Source organism: Macrosteles quadrilineatus, unplaced genomic scaffold, assembly GCF_028750875.1.
Source record: "Macrosteles quadrilineatus isolate MER2022 unplaced genomic scaffold, UCM_ALF_1.0 Scaffold_5__1_contigs__length_97177068, whole genome shotgun sequence".
NCBI classification, from domain to species: domain Eukaryota; kingdom Metazoa; phylum Arthropoda; class Insecta; order Hemiptera; family Cicadellidae; genus Macrosteles; species Macrosteles quadrilineatus.
Genome location: NW_026542598.1, coordinates 56155360 through 56176763, shown reverse-complemented (window position 1 = coordinate 56176763; position 21404 = coordinate 56155360). Strand labels below are relative to the sequence as shown.

The 21404-nt window shown below is 35.1% G+C and overlaps 1 protein-coding gene across 2 annotated transcripts in view; it reads left to right on the top strand.

Annotated features, from left to right (window-relative positions):
- Nucleotides 1-21404, top strand: part of LOC128995994 (RNA-binding protein fusilli) — a 113662-nt gene that overhangs the window by 59966 nt on the left and 32292 nt on the right. For both annotated transcript variants that reach the window (XM_054421099.1, XM_054421100.1), the window contains exons 4-5: nucleotides 3818-4046; nucleotides 14721-14810. In XM_054421099.1, coding sequence (XP_054277074.1) covers nucleotides 3818-4046; nucleotides 14721-14810 — 319 coding nt within the window. The remainder of the gene's footprint in view (nucleotides 1-3817; nucleotides 4047-14720; nucleotides 14811-21404) is intronic.

The following is a 21404-nucleotide window of genomic DNA, read 5'->3' as shown; positions in this document are numbered from 1 at the left end:
TGACGTAAATTAGTTACTGATTGTTTCTACCGGCTGACGTAGGGTCAAAAGTCAATATTTTTATAGATCCAAATGTTAAACATACGGATAAGTTAAAGCTCTCTTTAAAAGATAGAGTTTTTATCTAAATATTGCTGTTAGACAAAAAAGTCGCAACACAGTCGCTGTCAACCCATAAAGAGCTTACATACAACGGGCCGTGACGCAAGCCCAAAACAACTAATTTTAAAGTCAGTAACAAGTCACCTAATGATTCAATTATGAATTGTGTAAATTGTGTAATCGTGTTCTGTGTAAAATACTAATAGCATAAAGTAGTTTCACGGTGATAAGCGTCCGCTGTTTCATCACCGACCAACGTCCAGCTGCGAGAGATTCTGTACTTTTCTGAACCAGCACGTCTTGCAACGACCACGGTGACATACGAGCATTTTCCGAACAATACTCCCGAGTGCTGACTTACGAGGAGGTCGTCAATCACGTTGGGCGTCTTACATCCGACCTGTGATGAGTCGCAGGTACTTCTATGACTTGTTAAAGTTAACGGGACGCTACGCAACCGCTAGTGCTGTAAACTCTACTTAGTTTCCACTTAGTAGCTATATTCATCCACTAGGAAATGATGATTTGTGTTCATCGGTGTTGATTGTTTCTAAGTAGCTGATCCCCATTTTAGCGGATCCCATATATGAATGCTAAAATGCTTCATTATAGGAATCGTATATTTCGTAAGGTTATGTAATACTAATACACTTGAAAAAGGTTGGATTTGGTCCAGAAGTCTGTCAATAGTTGTAGACTAATAAACTCAGTATGGCCAAGAGGAAGTATTTGATATTTTCATACCAAAACTACGTAAAAAACTTTTCATACAATGTTACGGATTACGATGGAGTGATGGAGACTCGACTGGTTGCATTTTACCTAGTCAATGATTTTATCCAAATATGAGCGGAAATAATGTAGAATGAGGTGAGATTCCTAGAGTAGTGTTTATCAAAAGCAGATTTATTTAACGGCCTGGAGATTCGTAAAATTTCTTTTCTTCTTAAAGTTCTTGGCCATTTACACGATGGCGAAATACAACAGTAACCGTTGGCGAACGACAAAGAACAGCTAGATCCAATATCAAACAATTTATTAAACAAGCTTCATCGAATAGAAAATGCGACCTTCTGATTACCGATTACCAGGAAACACTATAAACACTATGTTTTGATTCAACTCACCTTTCCGCGGTGCTCCAAAGGAAAACGACCCGGATACCTTCAATACAGGATCAGCCGCAGGAAAGGCGTTTGGTGAAAGCGGTTTGAATTTGCAAACCTGAGCCTCAAGGCGTATTGATTAAGTGCCATTCCAGTAAAAAAACAATTCTGAACTTATTTAGCTTCTTGTTGGAGAACGAGATTGGTTTTGACACTAAAACCAATATATACTACGTCGACAGACGTTGCGTATTTTTAGGTGAAGATAAACGATGGGTGAGCGTTGAATTGATCAGATGACGTATTTGGTACTGAATAAGTCAATAAGATCATCCGGTTCTCGAGCCAGAGTCATTTATAAAAAGCCCATTGATTTAGACGATCTGGGTCCAATTTTGAACAGTCCAAAAGTCTCTGACATTTCTCGAGATGGAATTGGTGACCAATTGTTGACTGATCGTTAGACGAGCATTAAACAACATCAATAAGCTCAAACAGTTTTGGATGTAAACCATCTAATTGTGTTTAACTGATCCACAAGGGTCATAAAATCGCAAGAAAGTACAGTATGTCAATGCTTGACAATTACTTATTGATCAGGGTGTACCGGAGACCTGAGTGTGACCTTGCTGACAATAGTGATGCAAACGTCCATACAAGGTTTGCTATTGCTACTCAATGGCTGATTTGTAAAGCACAACCGTGCGTTGATTTCCATATCCCATTCTCAATTAAAAGGAGCCTTCTCTCTGTGTGGTTATGAACAGTTGAGATTTCCACGGCAATTACCACTTCCTTTCTATCGCAGATCTTTGTGGCGGGTGTTCTCACATAGCATCCTTCCACTTTGGTAATTACTCCTTGCATTTAATCACCGACATGAGGCCATTGCCGTTCCGCCGACACGTTGCAACGGCGTTTTACAGTTACAATGTACAGTAGTTGCATGGTCGTGGGTTTCTGCAACCTAGTTGCATCAAGTGTCATCTAAACGAAATAGAACAATTTTTGATATGAAGAGTTTTAGTGAGAGAGTTTTTCGAGCAAATCGAATTTGTAATTTTCCTTGACGCGTAAAAGAAAAGAAAGAAAGACTTTTCCTACTAAATAATTAAAGCTGTATATTAATTAATTATTAATATTCAGTGTATATTAATTTTTAGATAGAAACAGCCGCGATTGCTTGTTATCTTAACCGTTGTCATTTATAACGTGTAGATGTCACACAAGCCGTAAAAGGAGGGACTAACAGACCAACAGTGGTTGTAGCTGTAGACTGTATGCGAGCCAAGAAGCAGGTTTCATAGTCCGGTCTAGGAATGTAGTCCTTGGACTGATCTCGCTTCACGACTTCAACTTCAAGTAAAATCAAAGGCAAAAACTAACTTAGGAAATTAAGATTTAACGCTTTTCATATACTCATGAATACACCCAGGTAGTCTGTGGCCACCGCATGCTAATTTGATAGCAGAAGACATCCCATACCGATCAGGCAGTTTTGACTACCCCCTGTTACCTACTGCAGGTGAGATCCAAATCCCTGGGCTGCAACGGCATTATACATACAGTAGTTGCTGGAATCCACTGATTATTGGCAACATTTAAGTCCCCAGGCCAGAAGTCCTGACAAGTAATCCGTAGTCCAATTACACCCTTATGGGTGGCTGCATCATATAAAGGTGTAGTTGGACTAGGGATTATCGGTGGACAGGCTGGCCAGTAAAGCAAGAAAGAGCACATGTACACATACAACCTAAATCAATTACAACTTTTAATCATAAAACTTGATCGGTTTTCAGCTTAAGTTAAGGCACATTCATCACACGATACATTGTAAAGATCATTTGTCAGAGTAATTGTGCCGTTTGGCCAACAACCAACTGCAATGACGTGACTGGTACGAGTCATTTGACACTTTCTATCATCTTGAGGCCATCTCTGGAGTGAACGTACAGATAACTAATGTCTGATCCTTGTTAGGAGGATGATTCTAGTGACTGGGTTCCTACCATTAGCTAACGAGTGTCTCATCTCCATGTTAATTTATGCTTCCCTATTTTGTTCTATACATATCTCCTTGAGCTAGAAAGTGTGTTAATGATTCTTACGATGCTCATGGATTATTGTTTTCTTTGGGGGTTCCGATAGTTTAGTTCGCAATGTGCGATTTGTTTCTCACAGGTATTTGAAAGAGTTGGACTAGTCAGCTTTCTTAATCTTTTAAAAATCGCCGGGATGTGCTTTTTTCTTCGGCTTGTATCATGTTTAAAATGCCTTGATCTGATGATATTTCGTTGCTGCTATGAATATAACCAGTCCAACTCTATCTCATATTACTGTATCCGTACATAAATTGATAATATTAATGATGTACATTCTTTTTAGATCGAGGGTTTTTCAAAAACTCCTCAAATAAGTGTGAAAAATCTAGCGTGGCAGGTTTTCTTCGTTTTGAAGGTCCCTTTTTCTTTTCAGAGGTTTCTTGGACAGGCTGGCCAAGGGTGTGAGCCAAGATAGATTTCATTCAGCTTATATAGTGTGATATCCCGTAAAAAATCTTCTGCAGATGTATTTTGTAGGCCTACTTCATGTTGATGTTTTTGTTGCAGTTTGACTCGTACGTCAGGTCGCTCCATATTGACCCCGAGTCGCCGCTGTTCCGGCTCGTCACGGACGGTCAACTTCCCCTCAGGCAATGTCTCCACCCCGAGGCTTGCTCCAAGAACATCGACCTCCCCTCCTACTACTACATGTTCCACGACCTCAGGAAAGACTTCCGAGCATTCTACAGCGCTCCGGAAGACGCCGAACTCAACTCCGTCACCGATCTCGTCGATTGTATCCTTTCAAAAAATAGTTTAGTGGTCACACAATTTTTAGGATTTGTTCGAATGGAAAGTAGTTGAGTAGTCTACTAATGTGATCACCCATAATGTTTGACTAAAATCATTAGTCGGTTTACAATTAATTGTCGATCAATCGGTAAATTATTCTGAGGGATTCAGAAAAATGTTTGGTTAAACATTACTGAATATACTACCCAGAAAAATACTCACTTATCCTATTGTTATTTTCGATTGATATAGTATACTAATTATTAGACTATTGTTTCGATTATTTATTTCGACTAGTCGATGTCACATGTGATAGGTCACATCACTAAAAGGCCTATAAAATATTGTACAGTACGTAAGCACATGGTATACCACTGAACATTTTCCACGTGCATGCCTCGCCTCTCATGGTTATCCAGACATGAGTGAAGGGCTTGTGTCTAGTATACCGCTATTTTTTAGCTACAAGTCACATTGTATGTGGCCCCGGTCGGTCATAGCCCTTTATTCTAAGGCCGCCGCCTTTCACTGCATCACATACTGGTTTAGTGTCGTAAGGCCCAATTCACACCGAACGGACGTCGGGCGGAGACGTGGCACGGACGTGGCGAGGACATATGTCCGTTCCTCGCCTCCCCATGTAAACAAATTGGTCAATGCACACACAAGTGACGTGGCGCGGGCGGCCGCCCTCCCGCCACCGCCACGTCGCTTCGGCGTCCCTCGTGGCGTATCGGAAGTGGCATGTCCGTAGCGCGCCCGTTGTTCGGACTGCAAATATTGTACTATACTTACCAAACTTCTTGTGTATAGTGTGCTTGTACTTCAACCTTGTTGTGTAGAGTTGTTTTTGTGTGTAGATTGTAAGTTATTTCTTCAATATGTGAGACGACATTGAATTTAATATCAAATTTTGTGAGGAAGTAGAACAATTCCCTTGTTTGTACTAATTAAGTTGACAGAAATTAACTAACGCCATTGACATTAATAGAAATAAGCAAAAACCAAAGCGTCTAGTCTATATACAGGTTGTCTCGCCACTGTACCGTCCCTTCACCGTCCCTTCGGTGTGCATTGAAAACGCCACGTCACTGCCACGTCTCCGCCCGACGTCCGTTCGGTGTGAATTGGGCCTAACTCGTATAACGGGCTGCCATATCCCCGCCCTGTGGCCTAAATTTTGGTTAATGGTTTTTATAGAGCAATGCATTTTTATCTAGAGAAAGGGTTATGCAAATGGAAAGCAATGGTTTGAGTAGGTTTACTTAAACAGTATTATTCTGTACATTTATGAAGTGCGGTTCCGAAAAGTAAAGAAATTCAATCGTAAACACTGAAACTCTACTATATTTATAGATAGTTATTTATAGATATTAATTATTATAGATATTTAAAAACGGACTCCGCCATTAAAATCAGCGTGAAAATCTAGTTTATAATATGTGTCACAACACTATCATTACGTTTAATTTTTTTATTTATATCCAATATGGCGGATCCAAGATGGGGGCCATAAACGCGCTCACTATAGGTACTCAGGTACTAACCACCCAATAAATATCGGCAGTGGTCCCAAGTCGATTTCTCGAAAAATGTACATACAAAATGTATGTGGTATATATTTTTTCAAAATTTGTCCAATGTTGGGAAAAGCCGCCATTTTTAATCGTGATTTTAGGGGGTTTTCCGTCGACCGATTTTTGGCAGCTTTTGGTATGTCACTCTGCACACCCAACACCTCAAAATAAACCATGAATCGTTTTCTTACATTTTTTTAAGGTCATATCCAATATTTCTCTGACTACAGTACAATCTATTTATTACAATTTCAAACCAAATAAGTTAGCGGTTCAAATCCATGAGCCATTTTCAGTTCTGTATGTCCCAATGTCTTGTCGTGGTTCTAGGATCATCCGCTAGGTCGCTGCTCGGTCAATCGGTTCACTACGAGCTGCTGAAATCTGGGGGGATAATGCGTACTAATAGCTTATGTCGATAAAGTAGATTTTGAAATTACTTTGAAATTAATTGAACTGTTGGACTGTTATTAAAATACGAATTAATTTGGACACAATAATTTGTTTTGTAAAATTACACTTAGTTTATTACACTTAGTAATAAATGAAACTATATAGATGTATTTGATGTATAATGGATAACTTTGCATAAGTAACGGCCCATCTTCTGCAACGTTATCCAGTAAAGTATAGACCTACAGTAATAGGTTTAATTTCATGTTAATTTGTACCATTACCATTATTTTGTCAAAATTAATTCGTATTCTAAATGCTCCTTGGAGTGACAATGTTTGTTTATTAATTAATAAACTAAAGTTAAAAGGTCTAGGAAGGCGGTCTTAACCCAACCATTGACTATACACAGACAGACAGAGTAGACAGACTTCCCATCCAATATAAATATTTGAACGTGGTGCAATATGTTGAGATGGTGTACCAAATAATGACAATATTCTGTGTAAAGCGATAAATCAATCAGCTGTTGGCATGGATTTTAATTAATATTTAACCCAATAATACAATAGTACTCTTTATGAGATGGTCCTGGACTTAATCTATTTTCCTGTTTCCTGGCTTCAAATTTTTACTTTGGATGGGAAGTCTACTCTGTGTATAATCAATGATCCAACCTCCAACCCTAATTAAAACCAGTCTTCAAAAAATAAGTTTTAAGGTAGCCATGTGTAAAAGAAAACATATCTTTTTGTAATTTGTAAGTAAAGATTCCATATGCAAAAGATTAAAATGCACCCGGAAACATGCCAAACAGCGTGGGCGAAGATACATTCCAGACCGGTCAAGCAACCTTTCTTCTGCTGTCAGATTTTATCAACTCAACCGGTTGCAAAACTCTCCACTTTATACGTCCGTGCTTTCGGCAATTTCACAATGTAGTCTTATCTATTTATACGTCAGCTTACCATATGTATTCAATTTTCAAAGAAAATATAGGTTACTTAAGAGTTATTACACAATATTTTTTTAACTAAGTAATTTCAAAACATGGAAGAATGAAATATTATGTACATCTCATAACTGAAACGATTAGAAACATGTTATGGTATGTTGTATGGTAATATATCTTTTGTTTTTGAAAAAAGGCGTGTATTCAACATGAATAAAAAGGTGTGATTTTAACAGCCGATGATTTTGCTATGGTCTGTCCCAACTCAACAGCTGATTAGAGAAGGGGGAGGGTGAATACAAAAACAAACAAGAATCATCCTAAATGAAATGACGTCACGTCAACTTCATGTCATGTCTTTACGTTTGGAACAAAACAAAACAAGTGCTTTTCAAACTTCTAGTTTTGTTGATGATAATTATTACGCATTAGTATTTACAGTTTTCATCAATTTTTACCACTGTCGATCTTTTGGCTCATTTTGTTTTGTAAAAGGAGGTAAGTTTCTATTAGCATTTAAATAATAGACTAATTTTGTAAATTTATTGTGAACTTGGTCGGTGAGGTTATACAAGTTGGTCCCTAACCAATCAACAAGTGGTTACATGAAGAAATTCCCAAGTTGGCAGAAAATTCTTGCATTGACATAGGCTAGGTTATTTTGATTTTGGACACAAACTATCGAAATATGATAAAATTCCATAATTTAGCCCAATATTAACTATCATTTGTTGAAAGTTACATCCTATATGCCTTATAATGCTGATAAGATTTTTAACCTACCTTTTGACTTACAAAGTCAATTGTGTATAAATTAATTAACTTTTTTTAGCTATCTACATAATCTTCGCTATATTTACTAGAATTATGAATCACATTAAGTTATAGGGTTGCCATATCACCAGATTTACCCGGGGATTGCCGTTCAAAGTTTAAAACCCCAAGTGCATTTCCACTAAGTTTCGAAGTGAGAAATTACCTCTTTTTCACCATCCATTAAGACACACTAAATACCCTTTAGAATAGCTTAAAATAAATGTTTGCGTTCATAATTGTAGTGACATAGCCTAAAATGCTATCTCTTGTACTCTCTCCTACAGTAACGTTTTTTATTCCTTAGTTTCACTTTGCCTAGCAATTTCGTGAGTATATTGTCTCTGTCCTTCAACTTGCGCCTGCCGGCCAGCCTGAAGGTGTAAGAGTGGTCTTTAACCAAGCGAAACCGAGTCTAGCAGACAGAATACATTTTGTGTAGCCTACGTTATATTTGTTGTTTTTAGTGAGACGCAACATATGCTTCGTGTACAATACCTATTTGAACATTGAATAAATGGGTTTATAGGCCTATACAGTTTTGCCAGCCCCTTATTTTCTATCCACTGTGGGGGCCGCCAGCTAAAACCTTGGGGATGCGGAATACTACTGCCCGGAAAACCATCCCCCCAGGTAAAACGTGACGTCATGAAATCTGCCAACTAACCAATATGGGAGCCGTGTCCGCACCTGGAATACTACCCCCTTAGCAAAATATTATGCTATGTAGCCCTAATTGTAATTTAAATTTGAGTAATTCCGTTGGATAACAGAATGGCATGTGGGGAATATTAAACAGAATTTCAAATTGTTACAGCAAGTTTGGTTGGCAAGTTAAGGTTAGGTTAGTTTAGAACAGTTTGACAACAAAACTTGAGTTTCCGTTACTGGAAAACTGCCCCCCCCCATCTCTGACGTCAACATGACGTAGGTACCTGCTTGGGGGGGGGGGGGGGGTAGTTGTCTGGGGGCAGTCTTCTGGTGACCAAAAATTTTCTCTTTTTAACATAAAAACATATGGCAACCCTATAATAACAGTATCACGATTTTAACATATAGGCCTATGAACTGTTGGCCCGTCCTAGGTAACTTATGAGAGTCGAGTAGTCAATTCAAACTGAATGAATCAATTTTGGTTTCTACTGACGTACTGCAACTTATTGGACAGTTTTCTAAAGACCTACTCCACCGGTTGACATTTTCACTACCGTACCAACCAATATTTTGTTATGCCGACATTCTCACATTTGAACATCAAGAAAAGAAAAAGAAGTATAAATACGTAAACCACTTATGGATAAAAACTGTTTAACTTTACTGTAGAAAACTTTATGCTAACAGATGAGTTTTAATAAGTCTACTATCTACCGTTATAAATCTCATATCAACTTTTTAAATGTTGAAATTTGTTCCCTATATGTCAGCATAAAGCGCAAGAACTTATATTTAAACTGAAATTAGTACCTATGTTTTTACTTCGACTTTCAAAAGTTGTGAGTGGTTTTAGCAATCACTATGCAAACACATAATATATTAGTTTGTAGGCCTATCTTAGACCTAAAATATATACCGTAGTAGGACTTTAATTATTATCTCAAATCTGAAGTGGGTATGATATAAGTCGAGTTGTTCTATTCATGGAGGTGCTGTACCGAAAATTTGACATGTACCGAGTTGTTGGGTTACTGACAAGGATGTTACAAATTTTATAACTCGACTTTTACAATCAAACCCTTTAGAAATAAACCTCAAGCTATTTTATATGTAGGCTAGCTACTGAATGGCCTCCTCTTGCAAAATCGGTCCTGATATAGGAAAATTGTTTTCTCGAAACGTTAAAACTCATTTGTTCCCAAGTCTTTAAACTCACCATTCTTAGGACTACATCTTTTCTTATTGATTAATTCACCTTCAGCCTGATACTTTCACAATAGGTTCAAAATAGGGGATAAAGTGTTTGGCAGAATTACAAATTTACTGGCGTTTTTGCCTTTTTTCTTTAATTCATCGTCAACTGCCTTACAATCATTTTTTTTTCACCGTGTGTCAAGGTTTTACACTTACACTTAATTGAGGACATGAGATAGACACGTACAAAAAAATCTCAATAACTGGCAAATTTACTAGCCATTGCCAAACAGACAAAGTACCGTAGCCTAGTTTTTTTCATTTCTGGGCAGGAATTAAAATCACAGCTGACTTGCACTGTATTGCAAAACTTTGAGTTACTTAGTTACATCGTGAAAATTGTATAAAGGTAAACTTCCAGTTATTGAGGCTCGATAATGGGGAGATTCAAGTTAGAGAGAGGTTGAGTATAGGCCTAACCATTGACTATACACAGAATAGACTTCCCATGTGATATAAAAATTTGAAGCCAAGAAAATAGATGGAGTTCAGGACCAGAGTATCATAGGTACTAGAGTTAACTAGTATATTGGGTTAAATATGAATTAAAGCCATAGACAAATGGAATTAAAAATATAGACCGTCAGCAGTGCTGCGGTTAGCATAAGTTCTGGCGTGCACTGCTGCGAGTGCAATGTAGTTACGTATCTCGTGCGCCACATACGGTGCTCCCAGCGGTGAACGCCAGAACTTATGCTAACCGAAGCACTATATAACCGGTCTATATTTAATTCTATTTGTCTATGTTAAAACCAATGCAGTATCATAGCAAAGAGCTGATTCATTTATGACTTAGAATCCTTCTCAAATCCCACTCATTGAAGTACACAACATACAGTTAATAATGCGTAGTAAGTGCATCGTTGATACAAGTATGGGTCCTTACTCAGAATCAGATGTGAGTTTACATTTTAGATAATTAATTTTTTCAAAATATAATGTTAAGTTATTTACCTAGGTTTTACATGTTTACAGGACCTCTTTGAACATGTTTGAAGTAATATGGCCATATAAGATTTTTGAGTTGATGGCTGTCCATCAACTTACTTCATTAGCGTCTGTCCACGTGCCTTATTTAAAGTCATGACAAAGGTAACTTTTACGGGAAATTCCTTCTTAGTCACTTTGAAAGGATTAAGGACTATTGCGTAGTATGACAGTTTGACCGGAGTTAGCCAACTTGACTTTGATTGTGTTGGTGCCCAAGTGAACTACAACTAATCTTGGACCCTGCCTATGTTTCTCATCAACATGAGAGTTCTTTTTAGCATGGGTTTTTGAGGTGACAAACCTAAAGGGCTAAATGAGTTTAAAAATTCTAACAGATACAACAGAGCGTTGTATGTCCCTTGGTAAAGAACCGATCCAACTGAAATAAACCGTTTCCTTTTGGATGGTATTTTTAAATATGAATAAAATGGTTGTTAAGCACCGGTATGTCTAAATGAAGGCTATGTCGTAAATAAAGAGATATATAAGCTAAAGAATCCATGCGGGTACTTACTTTTGAGTTGTTCTTGTTTGGTAGACTTTTTAAAAGTGAATAATCTGATTTCATCTCCAGGGTTATTTATTGTAGAAAGCACTAAGTATGTTGGTCGTTATGGATGAAATAAAAACAAATCAATTGGATTTGAGAAGTGAATAAAAATGTTTGTTTTGATTAATTTGATTCACGTGTTTCAGCTGATCGAATAACGTAAATAAACATGTTAAGTCTTAATCACTTGCAGACCGATATAATAGACAGTTTTTACATAAAACTACTAAAAATCAGTGATTTGTATATTTTTCTGGTGTAGTGGGTAAAAAAAAACTTTAAAATGACACCTCATTTATGGAAATTGGTGAAGAATTCAGGAAGTTATAGCCTAACGACAAAAAAAGTACTTTAGAAATTATAATATTTAAATATAGATATTTAAATACCTTACATAAATATTATTTTAAACCTTCAACTTATAGAGGTACTTTTAACATTGTAATTTATCAGAATTTCAAGGGATTTTAATACACAAAATCGAGATATCAAGGAATTCGAGATTTCAAGGTTGGGGATATTGAGTTGCCAACTGAGAATATTTAAAAATCAATTACTGTATGTGGAAGATTACTTTAAAAGATTACTTTACTAAAAATAACCTAATAAGTTTGGTAGATCTTTATGTAAAATATAAAATGTTTTTATATTGATAGTTAGTGATTTTTTTTATTGAATAATCTTAGTCTTATTTAATTTCATGAAATGTTCGCTTAAGAAACTTGAATAATATTAATTAAATTAACAAAATTTAAATGTAATTGTATTTGTAATTGTAAGAGTGATTGTGTAACAAATAATGTTGTTAAATTAAATATAAAAAAAAAACATAAAAAAATCAATGGTTTTACACTGCCTGCTTGTACCACCAAGAAACAAGGGCAACAAATAATCTGAGTAATAAAGCAACAATTCTGTTTTGGTAAACAATGGTCTAAAATTTCACAACAGTCCATGTTTATTTAAACATAAGATAAAATGTTTAGATGGCTCAGAATGGTCAGATTAGAGAGACCTACCAATAACATTCATTTAGAAAATAATCTCTAAGTAAGACAAAATCAATGGTGGTACCAATTCCAATGTTTCTGAAACCACAAATATTTGAATTTTTATTTTTCAAATGTTAAACTGAACTATTTTTATTCAGTAAAAACAGTAGGGTAAATCTGTTATGCCTTCTTTACATACATAACCATCAATAAAAAAAACTACAGATTACATAATATAGAATAAACAATGTTAATTTGGCTCACTAAAGCTAACTAGGAAGTCTATACAGTAAAAACATATTCTGAGGTATGGAAATGATGCAGTTTTGCCAACATAAACATCTGTTTAGTTCAGACAGACATGGTAGGAGTGAGATGTTTTCAGAACGTGTGATATCTTAGTGCTTAGCTGGCAGTTTAGGTCTGTGTTCCTAGTCCATGTGACTGGTGTAGTTAGTCTAGTTGCACTAACACCAGAGCTTGAGCTGCTCTCAGTCTACCACGTTGAAACATCTGGCTTGTAAGGTACCCAACTTTTACAATAATTACAGTAATTACACTTGCTTGCTTAATATGTTTATTCATTGACCATAATATGTTTTGGGGTCACAGCAGAAAACTGTTTTGAGAAAATGATCTAATTTTTGCCAATTTAAAAGATATTTTCTAAATAATTAGGTATTTTCTAAAAGTCAGCAGTAATCAAAATGTAAACTTTTTAGTGTTTTTTCAATTACAGTAAAATATAAAAAAAAATTGTAGGGCCTTTGTTCATTAGTGTTGTTTTAAAAACTTTCTTCAGATCCAAAATTTCTAGATAACTGAACAATATTTAACTTTCTCAGTTAAAATCAGTAAAGTTAAAACGGGGGTTTTATTTGGAATTATTGAAATTGTTGCGGATAATCTATGGGTAACAATTTTTTTTACTATTGAGACTCGTTTAGTAAATTATTTTTATTTTTTAAATAAATAAGTTTAATTTTGGCATATTAATGTCTCTAGTATTCAGGGCGTTTCTCTTTTTATTTACCTGTCCTTGTTAAAATAATAATGGACATAAATTAAATGAATTTGGAGTGATCAATACTAATTTACAAAAAGCTTTTTTGGCTTAAAAGTGGATTATATTTATCTCTAGACCATAGTAAACAAGAATCGTTTGTTTTTCACTTATTAATTCCCACAAAGACAAGCCTCTGATCTGAACCAAATTACCATAATATTAAACTATTGAATTATTTGATAACGTGTATTGAAAATAAAACAACAACAATTAGGATTTATTTCTTTTAATGCTAAAACCATCGATGTATATAGTCTAACTAAAACCTGTACATGATAATTTCTTTGTGTCAGACAGACAGGGATGAGTATTATACAATCGGGAAATTTTGGTCGGGAAATTACTGGCCACAATAATGAAACAAGGAACAAGTTATCAAGTTATCTGAGCTCAAAAAGTAATAGTTCTATTTATGCCTTGAATTTAGAGATTTACATGAATTTCTAAGTTTTACACAAATTTAACTAATGTATCAGTTTCTGTTTGTGTGCGTTTTTGTCTCAATTGAATGGTAGCGACCATGGTAAAAATAAAAACATCTTTTAGCCTCAATGAAAAATTTTGTTTCATGTTATGAATATTTTGGATCCTCTATTTGTGCATATAAAACTTTATCCCCCATAATTCTTGAAAATGAAACGAGTACCGTAGCTTTTTTTACTATAAACCAATTACAAATTGTCTTTCTGATCAACATCTAAACCTACGGGGGGAAGAGAGGGGAGCATCTCACTTGTTTTCTCTCACACTTAAAGATGGTGCAGTAAAAAAATATTAAAACAGTAGCGTCAGTTGGTAATTTTTTCTCCAAATAATAATTTTAAAGAAACATAGTAGTTCTATTCAAGAAAGAGGTGCCAGAACAGTGTTCTACTGTGCTTTGCCTCAAATTGTGCCGTGCCTGAACATACTTTGGCCAACTATGCATGCATTTTCCGCATGTCAAAAGTATAATTTACAAAGATTTAAATAAGTTTAGTGCTAGTCATGTTTACTCCTAGGTAATTTTTGAATGTTTTAGCAATTGTTATCCCCTTAGATTTTAAAGTTTAAGTCCTAAGTGCTACACATCTGTTTTGAGATTATAACGTCGTAAACTAGTGATCAAGTTGCATCCTATACTAGTAATTGTCAACTACAAAATGGATTTATATTAGACAATCAAAGAGAGTCTGTTGTATAAGTTGTACTCATTTGATTACTTCAGCCATGAGGTAATTATTATATCACACTACATTTGCCATTTTAATGACAGCTGAATTAATCATATAAAACATTTCTATTAGATTATGTATAACACTATTTGCATGTTGGTTGATTAATCTTATGACATGTGTTTGTGATACTTTTAAGAAAGGCGTTCAATATCGGTAGCCTTTGCTTGGTATAGTTTTTGCTCTTGTTCAATATGAGTTGTTCCTTGACATTTCGATTCAGATTTAAGAATGCCCCACGATCTCGATTGCCAGTTTTACGTGAAAGAAACCAAAGATATGGTGAACATAGTTCAAAGACTAGTCGCAGACGGTAAGTAATAGTTTTGTCTCAGGCCTTAGGTGACTAATTAGTACTACAGTAATTAACTTTCTTTATACTGTATTTATTTGATATGATTGTTTTTTTTACTAATAACTTTTTTTTTAATCTTTGAAGAAATTAACCTTTTTATTTGTAATGCTTCTATAATATTTAAAATGCTCTTAATAAGTTAAATTTTCCATTGCATTTAAAATGTGGTATATTTTCTTACTTTACAATTATAATAAACATTTTCTAAATATATGATGATTATTTTGAACTTCTAGACACAATGATAACAGGATTTTGATAAAAAAGCTTTTAAACATTTTTACCAACCTTTAAACCCAACATTTTTTAAATTATCAAAAAAAAAAAAAAATAAAATAAAACGGCAAAACTACAATAATATTTAACAAAAAATATGTCACCAAGATCTTTTAAATCGGTTCATAGGGGCTACAAACAGTAAGAACTAAAACCTTTGCATTTGCGTGCGCCAGACGGGTAGAGCGCAGCCAAAACTATTTGAACTGTATATTTTGTATGTTTAGATATTGCCCTTTGGATACTGAGGTAGATATCCCATCTATATGAACGAGCTGTATCAAATTTTTCATTCAATTAGATAAATCATTGAACAACCCTATCACTGAGTGTTATAATTCAATTTTCTTGCTTGGTTTTCAATATTTTTGATGATTGATGTGACATAAAAGATGCTATAGCTTACAGTAAGTTGTCCTTTCACTTTGACTGGTTAAAAAGTCTAAATCAGTTATTGCCATTAGAACACTGTTGGTGGCCAAAATCAATTACATTACATTAGAATGGGATGTTTACACCATAGTCAATGCTTCTGCAGAATTCTTAAAAATAGTTATGGGGATAAATTATTAAAAAAAAATCAAAGAGTTGACTTTTGAAGAATCTCATACATGAGTTATTATTTCTGCTATTTACTAGGCTATCATAGACTAACCAACACAAGTAGACTTCTCATCACATTGTAAATTTTGAAGCTGTTTTTCGTGTCTAGTTCGTGTTGGTGACTCGGATTTCTAGTGCCGACAACATTTTGTTTCTATTATTTTAGGGTTAATTTGATGATTTGTGGTTTTTTTTAAATATAACTAGAGGATGAGTTATTGTTTATGATTAGATCGATTTTTGTTGTTGTTTAAATGAGGTTTTAAATTACTGAAATAACAAGAAACAAATTGTAAACAAAACACGGCCCTTACAGGGCCCTTACAAAGCACCTACGGAACTAGCAATAAAATCGTCTCCGATCCATTAGGATGACAAATCTAATAAGGGAGTATGGTTTTATCCATGTTAGTATCCTCAGTCAGAAAAAATAAGCAACCAAATATGATTACTCCTTTGATGTATTACCAGGTCTTATTGTACGGTGAATATTTTTAATATCGAGGGCAGTAAAAATAGCAGAGAATGGAGATGACACCATTGATAGTTGGACAGTGTGTAACATGTGGGCAAAACTGTGCTCTTGGAGATACAATCTATAAACTGTAAACGGCAGCTTGGTGGTCATCACAAAAAAGGGGGTATGGGCTGTGCCTTGTATACTTATATGTTGGTTGAAATGTATGCTAACAGCAAAGTTGTTCTTCAATTTGAAAAGTTAATAGTCGTTTTTTTTTGCTTCGGATGCACGAAATGTAAGTGTTCCGTCCCTTGTTGTTTTGTAGATTTTTATCTCGCATCCAGACTAACATATTTTACAATATAAACATGTGCTGGTTCCATCCTAAGAACAGTTAGAAGCTGTTTTATGATTTGAAACTAGACCAGCTATCCTTTCTTGGTCATTTGGCTATTAAATGGTCATGACTAGAGAGCCGATCTAGTCAGCAATAAAGCTGTCATCTCTATTCACACTCACCAATCATTCAGAAAATAAGCAGCATGATGTGTGGTGCATATAAATCTCATCTAGTTTGTGTACATCTCTAAAGTTTACTACACAGTAAACCTCACTAGTTCCACAATTTATGGACTCAACAAATCTCGAGCTATCAAGAACATTGAAATTTTTGATGACTTTTAATAAATGAATACATAACAGACAAATTGTACATATACATTTATTACTTACACTGGTATCTCTAATATTGAGTAAACAATCTTGAATATTCAACTTACTTCAACAAAATTGTTCAACACAATATTCAACAATTGAATCTAATACTGAAAAAAATAGTTTGATAAGTCGAATGCACTAATAAGACAAAGCCAGCTAAAGTTGCATCCTGTCTGCTGTTAACTATTGAGTTATTAGTAAGGTTTTACTATCCATTCAATCTATAAACCTGAAACATTGCATGGTCCCCAAATAGTTAAAGATCATGTGCATATTACATTTTTGTTTAGGTATAGCTTTTACCATGTCTAAACTACAAACATCTTTACACACAATACAAAATTTTTACATCTTAAAACTATTTTACTGAAATTTGTATAACTAAATCTGGTTGAAGTTTTTGGCTATTTTGAAATGTTATGGTAAAGCTAGTATTTAATAATTACAAAATCTTTGATACACACTTGGAAATTGCTCCAAGTTTCAAGTTGTATCTCCAAACCTATCTTAAAGGTTATTAGTAAAATTACATGTATACAGAAAACTATGCACTTTTGATACAAGTTTATGTGTTAAAATATGTTTGACAGGGTGACTGATCTAAAAGGGGACCAGGGTCTTCTTACAATGTACTGTCACAGACAATGGAATAACATTAAAGTATTATATTGTCTGTGGTACTGTGTTAGATTTATAGTTTAGGTTTGAAAAAAAATCTGAGATTGCCAAGAAAATTTAATCTTGTATCTAGCTTGATTTATCTCCCTCTCTAAAAGGTGAATAACAGCTTTATAAATATTTAAATCGGTGGTTTGGCAAGCAAGCCACTTAGAGTTAAGGTTAAAGTTCTTAGCTAAGTTTGAGAGTTGCCCTTTCCATTTAACAGATTGAGTACTATACCTTCAAAAAGAAGGAGGGACATGTTTGTTGACTACTTTAGGCACAAGATTACTACTTTCCAATACGTAAACTCTCGTACTTAATTTATCAGCATACGATGTTCCAGAAACACAAGTCTAATATTAATGATACTTAAATTATTTGTAAACATTTAGTATTGATTTTTTACTTAAAATTTCACTTATAGAAACCGGTTTTAATTCCTTTCCCTGCAGACTATCACAAACCTGTGGAGAGAAAAGTTCTTTAAAACTCCTGAGTTTTAAATTTTTTTGGCCTACTCGTTCTTCGAAAATATCCAGAATAAAGTTATTGTTTTGGATAGTTTGTTGTGAATTGGTTCATACAACCAATTGATGAATGAAACTATAACAGAAACCATTTTTGGGCTCAAGGGAGATCTAAGACTTTTCCATGGGTGCAAAGAGTTGCGTTGTTACAGAGATCAGAGAAAACCCTTAATTTTATAAGCACGTTCTTACCCCGTATTACAGCTATAATTCTCTTTTAAACCCATTTGCAGTAAATATTTCCCTACAATATCTATGAAGCCTTTAATCTTTTTACTCCAGAATCACAGCTGTCGTGATTACCTACCCGCGATCACGGCAACGTCGCTCGTCGTGATTGTTTACCGCGATCGCAAACACCTTGTGAGATTCCCATTCTCTTGACAATTTAAATCAATAAATATTTGAGTTTGTAGTGGTTTGCAAGTGTTTTAGTTTGTGTCTACAGTCCGGATTTGACGAATATCACGTGTTACAATGTTTAGAAACGAATTGTATTTGCAGAATGGGAGAGACTCAATCGCCGGTTGGCTCGCGGTCGTGGATATACCGGCAAAGCTTGACGTTTGAAGGCGGGGACACACTTGTCATACACCCTTCCGATCCGACTCCGATCATACTGCGGTACGACTGTCGGAGAGGGGAATGGTACATAACATTGAACGCCGTTGTTCACACCTCTCCGACACGCGTCATGTCATACTCCGATCCTACTCCGATTTTGGTTCCGATCACGCACCGACACTGCAGTCTATTCGTTTGTCGGATGCAGGATGGGTTGTTTCTTAAAAATCACCTTTATTCTTAAGATTTAAGAATAATGGTTTAAGATAAATATATGACGATGCTTGATGTGAAATCTGTGCGTGCATACCTTCAATTTGAGACCTCGATCATGAAAATCGGACGGGTAGAAGAGCCAAACGAACTCGAGAGAGAAAACCCAATGTGCTTAATATATAAGATGGACACTTAAGTAAACCACCTAACTTTCTTTCCATACAGAATGAACCCAAATTCTTTGTTTTCCACTGCCCTTCAGAGATGTCTGACTTTCTTCCTCTTCATCTAGACAAACCGCCATCATGGCTGAATCCCGAAGTCCAAAGTTTTTGAACATGTTTACCACCTTCTGCTGCACGTAGTTTACAAATCAGACAGGCAAGTGTTGATCGACCGGTGGAGGAAATCGGGCATGGGTCGGAAGCGTGTATGACATGTGTGTTCACCCCCTCCGATCCCGCACCGATCCTTCTGGAATCCCGCAAATCGGATCGTAGTAGGATCGGAAAAGTGTATGACAAGTGTGTCCCCGCCTTGATGGGTGTTCAGACCTTGTAGTTTCATTGCCAATGTAGGGTTTGGTGATAACAGTAACTGAACATTGCCCTGTCGTGACATTTGGAGATTTTCAGACGATAACTACGCACTGACTGGCAAAATCCGCATGCATAAAATTAGTGAAGTCTTTGTTGGAATGCACTTTTAAAGGTAGTTTTAAGCGGTACTAATATTTTAGGTTTTAAGTCTTTACGATTCATTCTGCATTTTAGGTTTTTGGACTTTCGCTGAGTAGGTATAATTGTGGTATAGTTTTCGGGAGTATACAGGGTGTTAAAAAAGATGGGGACATAATTTAAGTAGTGATTTCTTTGGTAAAAATTAAGAGAAATAAAGAATAAAACTTTTTAGCGACATTTTTTTACCCTTGAATTTGAGGTTTGGATAGTGCTTTAAAACGTTTCCATACATTATGGCTCACTTTCAGCGTGAATTTTCGGGTGTATCGAGAATCACCCCTCTCCCCCAATTCAAAATTTAGTAGAACCGTTTTCCAATGATCACGTTTTAATTATAAAAAACGCAAAGAAAAAAGTTCATCAGAAAAGTTAGACGAACTAAAGTTTATTAAAGCAATTAGCCATGTGTGATGAACTATATATTTCGTCATAATGCACTAAACTTCTCGTTAAATGCTACTAAGCTTACTGAATCACAAAACCAAAATATTGTACATTGTTTATCGGTATAAATAACCCCAAAACGCCCTTCGTCTTATTTTACCACACAAATAAACAACTGTTATAGATTTATTCAAACTAGTTGCTGTACCCGTGCTTCGCAACGGGAAACAATCAGTTTCATAATCATTGAAATATATTTAGAATAAATAATCCATCATTAAGTTTAAGATTAAATACACCTACCACATAGTTGTGTAAAGTATTTTATTATTTTTTTTTTTATCAGCTGTCTGAAAATGTGAAATAGGCATTTGACAGTTCTGGTTGTTTACATTTAAATGTCAAAGCAAAGGTAAACATTGTGAATTTTCTCATGCTTCCATGGAGACCATTTATTACTATTTAATTTCTGACAACAGCTGGAGTTTCATAACAATTTTTGCTTCCCATGTTAATCTTATGGAGAAATACGAACCTTTTAAGGGCCCTAGGGCCTAACTCTCTAATTATTTCCCTAAAAAGAAAGTTTCCTGCACAACTTCAAGTTAAGCTCTTTCCAATGACACCAAAAACATGTCAATCGGTTCAGTAGTTTCGGAGGAGTAATTGTCACAAAAAACCTGCTTGCGTATTAAATAAGTAATAGATATTTTGCGTGTTTTGGCCGTCTAGGAAAGCCAAATGCTGCTAGTTATCCTGCCCCAACGCAGTATGAAATCCAAATTCAAAATACTGAAATGAAATAGGTTTACATTTCTTAATTTTTTTTTAGTAAAAACGAGGTGTTAGCCCGTCCTACGTACGGGAATTCAGTAGTCAGTTTAAACCGTGTACAATTCAGATCAGCTAGTTTACACATATAAAGACAAAGTTTCTTGCAGTTTTAATGTGAAAAATCATCTTGTAAACAAATGTTGTGTGACCAAATATCTTTTTATTCCATCATAGGCCTATACGATATGCATTTTAAATCCGATAACTTAACAATAAAACTAAAATTATCGCATAAGATTCGCACAGACGCACACTGATTATAAGTAGCATACAGTAGAGAGAGTAATAGTCAATTGAGAAGTGTATAGACCTAGTCAACGATACCACCTTCCATAGCATACCTGCCTCTTCCATAATTATTATCACCACAATACAACTACTATACACAATTTCCAGTAGGTCTGAATAGAAAAGACCTAAAATAAAACGATAATATCCAATCAAATTCACAGTACACATAATTTAACTTTGGTGTCCTAACATCAAAACTAATCGTCACACCTATCCTTTATATAAATTTCATTGCATTAATAGCTAAATAAATAAGTGTAAACAAAGAAAAGTAAAA